This window comes from Elephantulus edwardii, unplaced genomic scaffold (assembly GCF_000299155.1).
Source record: "Elephantulus edwardii isolate Elephantulus edwardi_28Jun2011 unplaced genomic scaffold, EleEdw1.0 scaffold00371, whole genome shotgun sequence".
NCBI lineage: Eukaryota > Metazoa > Chordata > Mammalia > Macroscelidea > Macroscelididae > Elephantulus > Elephantulus edwardii.
In genome coordinates, this window is record NW_006400121.1 from 1,481,644 (window position 1) to 1,493,512 (window position 11,869).

Sequence of the window (11,869 nt, forward strand, 5' to 3'; positions counted from 1 at the left end):
TGATTAAAACTTTTTCTTTAACACTATTCAAGGTGATAAAATCCTATTTTTTAAAAAAGGAGCTTGCCCAGGCCAAGGTCCAGGGGGAGAATGCAGGATTCATAGAATATCAACATGTCAACAAAGGGAGTGAATGGCCACCTACATCGCTAAACCACAATGGAACGTTCCTCTCTTCCTTTCCTAAAGAGACTACTATAAAAACCTGCCCGATCCACCTTAGGGCAAAGTTTTCCCTGGTCTGTCTCTCTCTCCAGACCAAGGAATCCTAACTGTTGTTGTTGTTATGTGCCATTTTGCGACTCATAGCGCCCCTATGTATAAGAGATCTAAATGCTGCTCTATCCTGTGCCAACCTAACCATCTCAAACGCACTTATTCCCACCGCTCCAGTCATAGAATCAATCCATCTCATCGAAGGTCTTCCTCTCCTTCACCTCCCCTCCACTCTAACAAACATGATGTGCCTCTCCAAGGACCAGTCCCTCCTTGCAACACGCCCAAAGTACGTCAGATGAAGCTTCAGAATCCTTGACTCCAAGGAGCATTCCGGCTTCACCTTCTCCAGAACAAACCTGTTTTTCTCCTAGCAGTCCATGGTATATTCAACACTCTTCTCCAGCACCAAAGCTCAAAGGCATCAATTCTCTTTCTATCAACCCTATTTAGTACTCTTGAGCGGTCCCTCACAATGCAATTCGTCTCTTGATTTCCTGGCTGCTGTTACCAAGAGTGTTGACTGTGGAGCCAAGCAAACTAAAACTGCTAACTCTCTCAATCTCTTCACCATCCATGCTGATGCTGCCAATTGGCCCAGTGGTAATTAAGCTGTTTTAAAGATTTTTTTAAAAAAAAATGTCTGAAGCATAACGATGGGTATGGTAATGATGATTCTTTTTTTAAAAAAAATTTTTAGTTTTTTGTGGGTACCGTCAAATCAGATCTGACTGGTACAGGAGGAGATTATTCCTCCTTCTCCAGCAGAACATCTGGTGGATTCAAACTGTGCACTTCTAGGATTGCAGTGCAGCTTCTTGCCACCATGCCACCAGAGCTCACCTAATGGTGATTTATTTTATAAAACATAATGAATGAAAATGATTGTATGAAACACAATATGAATGAAGGATAGTGTGAAACAATACATACAAACTTTGTATGCAAACCAATATAAAATTTAAAAAAAATAAGCCACTTGAGACATGAGGTGAAAAAAAGGAGTGTGATAAAGCATCTCTTGTTCACTATCTTTCATACCTGAAGCATTTTTGTACTGTTAAGGCTATATAATTAGTATGATTTTCTACCATAATAAAAAATGAAGTATGAAACATTTGCAATCAAATTAGCAACAGATAAACAAACGAATGATTAGAAAGCAAATAATTTGTAATGACTGATGCACATAAGATTGTCCTAGCTTGTTTTTTTGTTTGTTTTTTTTTACATTGAATATGTATATATCTTTATTCACATACACAGTTTAATTTAGAAAAATATATTGCTTTTTTGAAAATTGTTTTACTTAAGGCAATTTTTTTAAGAACCTTAAACCCTTTTGTGTGTAGGCATTATTTATCTTTCATTAAGCTACTACTGGATGAGTTTTTAGACTGAAAATACCTATAAATCACAAAGTCTTTACCAGAGATGGCTAATATAGTCTTGAAGAACTGTTCCATGGTCTGTAATCTATTGCTTGTGATATCTTTTATAGGATACTTTCTTGGCAAGAGTACTCTTGGACTCTTGTTTCTTTCTGCTGAAACTATTAACAACATTAACCAGTATTCACTACCTCTGATCCAGGTGCTACTGCTTATCACAAGGATAGTATGTGCATCTCACTCACCACGTAACCACTTGTCTGCACATGCTAACAGTGCATCCCTCTGGTTCCTGTAGAAATCAGTAACTCTAGAAGAGGAAAAAAAGATGAAAAGGCTGTATTTAATACATTGATTGCCAGTATTAGAAATATTCTGGGGCTCAATTTTTTTAAGAATTATGCTCCTTCTTCTTAGAATTATTGAAAATATGATACCAGATCATATTTTGACTTGGTTAGTGATAAATTTTTTATATTTGTATTCCTCCTTTATTATAAAATAATCTTAAAAATGAGAACAAATAAAGCCCATTTCTAAGTTAAATATGGAAATCAAAATGTAATTTTCTGGGTCCTTTTGGTATGTCCCTATGTGCTTCATTGTTTATACGAATATTTATGGATGCATACCCCCACACATCATGAATACTTAAATCTGTATATGCTCATAAATATATATATACATCCATCCACACACACTTGTGATCATAAACACATACATATTTAACCACACTTCAGTTTTTGAGTTGTTGTTACACAGTTGCATATCTCATAGCATTTACCAAAAAATCTTTCCCTTTTATGTGCTTCCTAATTACATCATTTATCTTAGTCAGGTTAAGTACACTTCACCCATGTTTGATGAGATCTTTCCCATCACTAGAAATCACAACTATCTATAGGGAATTGTCAGAAGGTCAAGTAGGGTTTAGAAGAGGCTGTGGCACCAGGGATATCATCGCAGGTGTCAGATGGATCCTGGCTGAAAGCAGAAAACACCAGAAGAATGTCTACTTATGTTCTACCAACCATGTACAGGCATTTGACTATGTGGATCACAACAAACCTGGGCCAACATTGAGAAGAATGGGAATCCCAGAACACCAATTGTGCTCATGATCACGAATTGCTATTCCTTAAACGTAGTTTTAATACAAGTAATAGAACCTGTTGGGGTTTTTTTTTTGTTTTGTTTGCTAAAATAATTATTGCTATTTGCAGGGTGAAATCTCTCGGGATTAAAAAAAAAATACTGTTGAAACTATGAATCACTTCTCTGAGAATAAAGATACCTCAATTATTGTTATTTCAAAATGGCTCAGGAAGTACTATATTTATATGGCTGAAATAATGAATAACTCACACCAGTTGTTGCTGTTGATTGCCTTTGAGTTGAGTACGACTCATAGTGACCCCATGAACAAAAGGCTTGAAGCCCCTCTACAACTATCAACATTTATCGATGTTCATTAGAGTTTCTAGAGGCACGTTGTTTAGGAATTGGATGCCACTTCTGCTTCCAAACCTGTCACAGAATATTACTGTTGTTATGTGTAATTGAGTCACCCACAATGCATAGCAACCCTAGGTACAGCAGCTCTGAACCCTTCCTTGTCCTGAGTTAGTCTCACTAATTCTGACACACTAACCCCCATTGCCCCAGTCACTGTATCAATACATTTCATCTGGGGTCTTACTCAACTGTGCTATCTGTCCACCTTTCTGAGCATGATGTCCTTCTCCAAGGACTAATCTCTCCTGGCCACATGCCCCAACTTCAAAATCCTAGCCTCCAAAGAGAGACTTGGTTTCACCCATTCCAAGACAGACTAATTTGTTTTCTTGGTGGTCCATGCTATGTTCAAGACTCTTCTCAAGCACCACAATTTGAAGGCATCTATTCTTCTTCTGTCATCCTCAGTCATTGTTTACCTCTCTGAAGCATAACAAGTAATTAAGAAGACCATGGCCTGGATTAGGTACACCTTTGTATCTAGACTGACCAGTAATAAGGATTATTTGGACAAACTGTATCCTTACTCTTGTTATGTCTCCCTAATAGTCAACTGACTATTAAATAAAATACTCATGTATATTAATGTGCATACATACGCACACAACCTTTAAACCAGTTAAATACGTGAATGCTAACTTTGTGTATTTGATGTGGCTGGCTTGGAGGCTCCTAGAAGTTGGTTTCTAGTGTTTTGATGTGGGCCATGGAAGGAAGGTTTTGGAGTTTGTGTTGGTTTTGTGTCTGGTTTGTGCCTGCGGCCCTCAGGCCAAATTTGTTAATGTTAGAATGAACATTCTTTAAGTGGTACAGCAATTGTTTGTTTATTTGCTGTATGAATATCTTGGAGTTGCTGTGATGCTGAACACTGTGCCACAGTCGTGTCAAATACCATAATGGTCATCCATCACGGACAGTTTGGAGGAGCTTCCAGATCAATTCAGGATTGGAAGAAGGGGTGGCATCCACTTCCTAAACCAGATGCCTCTGGAAGCTCTATAAACTCTATCAACATAAAGAAATGATGTAAATTATAGAACAGAGTTTATATCTTTTGTTCATAGGGTTGCCAGAGTCATATTTGACCTGGCAACACTTAGCCACTGCTAAGTGAGATTAGTGTTGTTATATTTTAAAGGAATATTCTTCTACTTTGTATATCAGTCTTTGTCATTTTGCTGTACTTAGGTAATCTGGGTTTGCTGTCATGTTTAACCTTGTGACATTGGGGTGTCAAATGCCATAATGGTTTCCCAAATGTGGACAGTGTTTGGTGGAGCTTCCAGTTATAAAACAGAATTGTAAGCAGGAGTGGCTACCACTTCCTAAACCACATGCCTATGGAAACTCTATGAACTTGGAGAAACGATGATAGTTATAGAAAGGCATTAGGTTTTTTGTTCATGAAGTCACTATAAGTCATGCTTGACTCAATGACAATCAACAACAACTTTGGGCATATTGCTAGAAGGGACCAATCCTTGGAGAAAGACATCATACTTGGAGAGGTGGAGGGTCAGAGCAAGAAAGACCCTAGATGAAATGAATTTACTTAGTGACTAGGGAAATGAGAGTAGGTGTGTCAGAGACAATGAAATTGGCTCAAGAAAGAGCAGAGTTCAGAGCTGTTGTACATAGGGTTGCAAGCGACTCAATGGCACATAATAACAACTACATCCTGGTGAGAATTCAGATGATCTCAGAAAGGGTAAGGACTGCTTTCAAACTATGCAAATACTACCCCTATTTAGATACTCCTGCTAAGACTTTCGAGGTAAAGAGCTAAGAAAACATAAGTACTTTTTGCTTCTAATCAACTGTTCTATTTTTCACATTAAGATACTTAGGAAGGAGGGCAGTAAATGAACTCTCTTTACTATGTATCATATCCACTGGGCTCCTAAGTGGTTCATATGTATTTTATCAAATGATCCAGTACCTCTCTACATGAGCCAGGAAACCCTCTTCTCCCCACTGGTGTAGAAGCTCTGATACCATTAGCTAAAAAAAGATAAAATAATAACATGTTATAGTTCATTCTTGAAAATGTCTTTTTGTGGCATAATGTAAAAGGCAATCTTTCTTGATTACATGTCATCCTCTATAAGAAGATAGAATATGGGGAACCTAGTATGAATTCTGTTGTTGTGTGCTTTTGAGTTGGAATTGACCTACAGATGACTCTTCAGTGGGTTTTCAGAGGTCGTAAATCACATGGGAGGAGACTGCTCATCCTTCTCCCTTGGAGCAATCGGTGGATTTGAACTGTGTGCCTTTGAGATTGTGGGATAGCTTCTTACCACTAAGCTATCAGAGCTCTCTTTTTTATGACTATGTCAATGATTTTTATGTAGAGTCAATGACTAATAATAAATGTTAAGTACTAACAATAACAACAACAATGATATGACTAAGACATAATTTATTTAAATATATAAATTTGTAATATGTAACCTTATAATAAGTCACAATAATTTAAAATTTAGAAATTATAGTTTTAGAAATTATAAAATTTAATACATTATAATATCTAAAAATTAGAAATTATAATAATATACTATGTTGTTATGTGCCATACCAGCAAGTTGTTTGTGACTCATGGTGACCCTATGTACAACAGCTCTGAACCCTGCTCTATCTTGAGCCAACTTTATTGTCTCTGACATATATACCCCAATTACCCCAGTCACTGAATCAATGCATCTCATATGGATAGATAAAAATTATTGTTGTTGCTATTGTTAGTAATTAACCTTTATTATTAATCATTGACTATTCATAAAAAATATTGAGATGTTAATAAAAAAGGGAGCTCTGGTAGCCTAGTAAGAAGCTATATCTCAATCCTAAAGGCATGCCATTTGAATCCACCAGCTACTCCAAGGGAGAAGGATGAGTAGTATATATAATAGTCATGTGTCAGGTACTATTCTAAGACATTTTTACTAAACTACATAATAAGCTCATTAGACAGTTTATTATTTCTAGTTAATAGATGAGGCATAAAGATTGTGTTAATTTTCCCAAAGGCATACAGTTAAGGGAGAGCTTGATTCAAAGTCAGATCACACCTTGAAATACTATCCTATGCTGCAGCTTTGAAAACATAAACTGTATAATAGCTATGAACACCTGCTTGAAATGTGTTTGGAGATCTCCTTGTCTCTGTGGTGTTAGCCTAAAAGTTGGTGCTTTTTAGCCATTACCGTAGACCCCCACTCTGGTCTCCAGCTAACTTAACTGCAGACACATGGGTCTTGTAAATCACCAAGAGTTGTGGGACTAGGATAAGAGAATGAATATTTCTTACACTGAGCAGGAAGACTTGAGGTGAGCCAGACCTGCAGCAAGCAAGAGTAGAGGGAGACTGGAGTGAGACCCTATCGGCGAGACCCTCGTGATGGTGGTAGAGAGACTGTGGCATCGTTGTGGAGAAACTGTGGCAAGGTGTGACGTGAGGCTTCTTGGATTTGTGCTGGCCACAGTTAAAAGGTTTTGCTGTTCTTGCTAATGCTTGAGGGAAAAACTGATTTATAACTACTCTGAGGCAAACCTTGCTGGATGATTTGGATTTAACTGCTGAACTGAAACTGGATCATGGACTTATTGAGGAATTATGCCTTAAAGACTGTTGAGAGCTAAAACCTATATTTGTGTTGGGTGATATTCTTTGCCCTCCCAACTCAACAAACTATTTCCCTAATAAGCCCTAGGTTCTCAGTACCGTAATTTTGAGTCTGTGAGTCAACAATGAATAAACTAACCTCTAGCTGCTGGTGGGACTCTACAGGCACTACGAGGTTGGGCTTTTTGTTCTGGGGCACTGAGGGGCTGTTTTGTTCACACACCCTCCGACCCTTTCAAGAAAGAGGCTCATGGCCCTGTGTCTCCATGTCCTATTTTCTGCTCCTTTTTATACAACCTTCAAGTAGGCTTTAGATTCTAATTCTACATATTAAGAGAAGATAGTGAAGTTTTTTTAGTAACAGATAAAGACAAACATAAAATATTTCACAAAGTGGTATTGTATAGGGAGATTTATGGACATTTATGCTTTCTGGAATGTGCATCTTCAAACCAGTGCTCTAGTCTTCACCGAATTTTCTATTAATTTTTGAGTTCTCCAATTGCAATTCTGTCCTTACAGTCTCAAGATCATGTAAGGGATGGGTCCAATTCTTTCTCAAACATATCAAGAAATTTATACATTCTAAAAATCAAATTTTCCTTTGTTTTAATTAATAGATGGTCCAATCAGCATCTTTAGGAGAGGTTAGTAATGTGTAAAGAAGGCAAACAATTAGTCATTAAACAGGTTTAAAATTCAAGCTCTCACTACAGATTCCAAGACAAAGAAGATAAAATAATGTTACCTCCCCAAGCTAGTTTCATTTTGATCCAATATAGTTCGTATCAAATTCCTAGGCCAGATGCTAGGAACACATAACAAACAGATTTCTTGAAAACCAAGGAATTTAGTTTATGCTTCAAAAGAAAATCAGTTTTATTCAATTCTCATTTGCCTTTTAAAGTATGGATCTGTGATATATGGCCTTTACATTAAGGAATTGAAGATTCAGTATCATAATTTTTCATGCTTGCCAATATGACTCAACATTAATTGTGAACATTCATGCACAATTCTGATTTGACAATAACAAAAAAGTTCTTTAATTTTTCTTACCTGGGTAAAAGTGCTGGTGTGCAATGTTGAAGCTTGTGTGTGTAAAACAATTCTTTCTATCAAGGGTTTTGGACCTGTCAGAAACCCTATTCTCAACCTACACAAAAAGGAAATATATATGCTTACATATTAATACTTATGCTGTACATATTAAAAGTCAGCATGTACCATTTTATTGATTTTGTTAAAACAAGAGTTGTGACCTGGGGAATAAACTGATTTAGACATTTAAAACATGCTTCTAAAATGATTTTTATTTAAAACACAAATCTGAACTTAAGTTTACCTTTAAAATTCTGACCAAATGTGGTCTTTCATATATTGACTCAAAAATTTGATCAGTACTAAAAAAAGAAAGCAACCACCTAAAAAACCTTGATCAGTTCTACTACAACTTCAGATAAAACATAAGTTATTACCTTTGATTCTGGGAGAAGGATAGAGGGAGGAACACATGCTCACGTTAACTATCAAACTACTGTCTTACGGCAAATGAACAAGAAATACGTTAAAGGTAAAAAATTGTGCAGAAGTAAGAATAGCAAAATTTAACAGAACAGCAAGCAACAAATGCTGGCGAGGTAGTGGAGAAACTGGAACCCTTATTCACATTGGTGGAAGTGTAAAATGGTGCAACCACTGTGGGTGCAACCACTGTGGGTGGTTTCTCAAAAAGTTGCAAATAGGGATACCATTTGACCCAGCAATTCCACTACTGGGAATATACCCGAAAGAGACCATATCTGCCACCCAAGCAGATATATGCACACCCATGTTTATTGCAGCTTTGTTCACAATAGCAAGGAGTTGGAAACAACCTAAGTGCCAATCAACAAACAAATGGAGAAACTGTGATACTATGCTGCAATGAAAAACAAGGAACTCATGCAATATTATTCAAAATGGGTGACTCTGAGGACATTATGCTGAGTGAAATATCTCACTCACAAAGGGACAAATAATGCATAGTGCCACTGCTATAAAACAGGACTGACATTGAGGCTGGGGGGGGAGACTGAGAAAGATGGGTTAAATAATGTCCACTGCATTGAAACAGATGAGGGAAAAACTATTTAAAAGGGATATGTGATTCGGTATTATTGTCATGACAGGAGTCCAGAATGAAGGCTGCAGAGTGGAGTGGACTTGTGGGGAGGGATTTATAATAATGAAAGAATTTTTCTTTTACTTTTCAAAGAGAAGAGTGAACCGGGGGGAGGGAGGACCAGGCAGGGAGAAAGGTGCAACAATGAATGAATGGAAATCCTCAGTCTCTGTAAACTTTGATTAAAATTAATAATAATAAAACAAATTTTAAAAAAATTGTACAGACTGAAAAGTACTGAGGTACAGTATCTTTTACACAGATACATGGCCTTACCCAGAGGAGAGAACTTTGGAAAAAGAGTCAGCTCTGATGACACGGCCATCAACATCCATGGAAAGAAATGTTGGTAACCACGGCTTCAAATGGAAAACAAACAAATACACAAAGCATAACAAAAGTGTTGGTTTGAGAACTCTGATAATCATTGTAAAAATATTTTGTACTAAGAGTTGAGCGGGCATGATTGGAACAACAGTAGTACAGTAAATTCCATTACTTTTATCTCAGGTTTTTTAAAGGGAATATAAAATAGAGATGCATGTTCTTTCATGCACAAGAACTCAATATTGTCAAGTTGGAATTGACTTCTAACTGATCCTCCAGGAGGTTTTTCAGAGGCTGTAAATCACACTTGAGGAGAGTGCCCATATTTTTCCTGCACAGTATCTACCTATTTACATGGCTGCTTCTGCTAAACACACACACATACCTACACCCCAAGGTTCTTTGATTTGCTCAAGATGAATTTACGAAAGCCTCAAACAATTCCTTCTGGCCATATGGGTAAACTGCAGGACTAAAAAAAAGGATAGAGAAGGATCACGAAAAACTAGTTTGGACAAGATAAGAATGGAGAAAAGTAGTAGTTTTAAGGGCAGATTACAGAGATAATTGCTGATCCTCAGAACCAATCAGAAAGGTAAAAAAATGATAAACATAAAATGGGAAACAAAGATGACAAATATGTTAGAGAGCATGAACTTTCATATTTACTTCTGAAGTAGAAACAAATGAGATGGGGAGCCATCTTGTGCTGAGGCTGGGAGGGGAGATTGCCAGGCACGACACTTAGGCCAATGCTACAGAGAAATTAAGACTTCTTGTTTATTTTCTATACATTTAATGATCAGACCAACCCCAAATATATGTTATTAATAATACTGAGTGCAAACAAAGAATGTGACTGCATGGTGTTGAATTTTGAGGAGTCTATACCCTACAATATCTGTTGTTGTTTTTGTTTTATAATATCAATTTGGAGTAATTCATAGTTGACCCCTCAGTACGTTTTCAGATGCAGTAAACAATAGGCGAGGAGACTGCCCCTTCTTCTCTTGTGGTGCAGCTGGTAGATTTGAATGCATGCCTTTGGGTTAGCAGTGCAACTCCTCATCTGTAAGCCACCAGAGCTCCCTAACAACATTTATTAGGAAACAATAATTACAAAATGTGAGAAAGAATTTATTCTGTGTGGATAAGACCCAGGAGGCAAGCAACAAGGCTGACAGACATGGAGAAGGCTGCCTGGAATGCTGCTCCTCTATTTCCCCAATGGACCTCACTCACCAAACACAACACTTTTTCTCTTTCAGTTTGAATATAACCTCCAAATCTTGTTCTAAATGTCACTACAGTCATCTACTACCAATAGACAAAAGGCAACACCTAAAATAATAATCATTTGACATCCCTGGTCTGATGTTCAAGAAGACCATCAGTCCTGAAATGCATGGCACAGAATGCCAGCTAATTTGAAGGTAAGCAATTTCCAGAAAAAGCAGTAAGACTGAAAGTGTTAAGGATTAAGTCCTTGATATAACCAAAACACTAAAAACTGAAGTGGTAGCAAATGAATATAAGTAGCTTGGGTGGCACAATTTGATTGACCTCAGCTATTAACTCAAAGGTGGGTGACTTTAATGGACCCAATCCTCCATGGAAGAAAGGCTTGGAAATTGCTATCATAAAGACTATAGGTACCTCCTCCTCCTCCCCTCCCTGCCCCTAGCCCAATAAGCAGTTCTCTTCAAAGAGGGGTTAACCCGGGGTTGGAGGCTAACTTGACAACACCTAACAAGAAAAACACATTAATAATACTTTACTTAAGCTCAATATAAGAGTGGATTAGTTCTGATGCAGTGACAAATTAAAGTCAAATACAGCCCAATAATTTACAACCTATATTTTTTGTAGTTAAATTATTTAATCTCAAACACTTACCTTGGTGTACTGAAGAAAATAGTAAGGATCATCTTCTATTATGAGGAAATTGTATTTTCTTGCCAGCTAAAAAAGAGGAAAGGAATATATTTCTTAAAAGCCATCAAAATTAGAATAATAGACCAGAGCTGAGTCCTTACTCCCATGGAGACACTAGCAGATCCTACCAGGAAAGGGAGGCTGCCAGCCTACTCCCTGCACCCTCCCATCTTCCCTTGCTTGTACACAGTATAAGAATGTACGAAGACCTCTCCCCTGAACCATCAGAGAGCACAGAGAGCTGAGGAACCTAGCTATGACACTCTGTAGGCCAAGGCAAGAAGACAAAAGAAACAATGCTCAAATTGGCACCCCTGGTCTTGTGTTGTGTCATACCAGATACAAAGGAGGGCAATATACTTCAGGAAAGAAGACATCATCATATGACAGACTCTTTCCCAGAGCTAGCACTTTCAGATGTGGGGGAGAGAAGGGCCTGAAAATCCCCTGGATAAAGGCTCCTTCATTTGGGGATCCCTGCTGCCATGAGACCCAAGGACCAAAGAGGTCAGTAGAGTCTGGGACAAGGAGTTACAAGCAGAGGAGATGGAATAAACAATGGAAGCCAGACATAAAGTGAATAAAAGTCAAATGATAGACCATGGCCTGTATCAGACGCACCTTAGTCTCCAGAGAGACACCATTGCTCTTCAGTACTTTGGAGAGGTCCCTAACAGCAGACTTTCCCATGGCAAT

At 37.7% G+C, this 11,869-nt stretch overlaps 1 protein-coding gene across 1 annotated transcript in view; it reads right to left on the reverse strand.

Moving 5' to 3' along the window:
* The window catches only part of AADAT (aminoadipate aminotransferase), a 53,568-nt gene that overhangs the window by 18,726 nt on the left and 22,973 nt on the right, over positions 1-11,869 (reverse strand). Inside the window, exons 6-10 of the mRNA XM_006902134.1 lie at positions 11,135-11,200; positions 9,188-9,270; positions 7,807-7,903; positions 5,062-5,123; positions 1,853-1,917 (exon numbers count right to left, since the gene is read on the reverse strand). Of these exons, the coding sequence (XP_006902196.1) occupies positions 1,853-1,917; positions 5,062-5,123; positions 7,807-7,903; positions 9,188-9,270; positions 11,135-11,200 (373 nt within the window). The remainder of the gene's footprint in view (positions 1-1,852; positions 1,918-5,061; positions 5,124-7,806; positions 7,904-9,187; positions 9,271-11,134; positions 11,201-11,869) is intronic.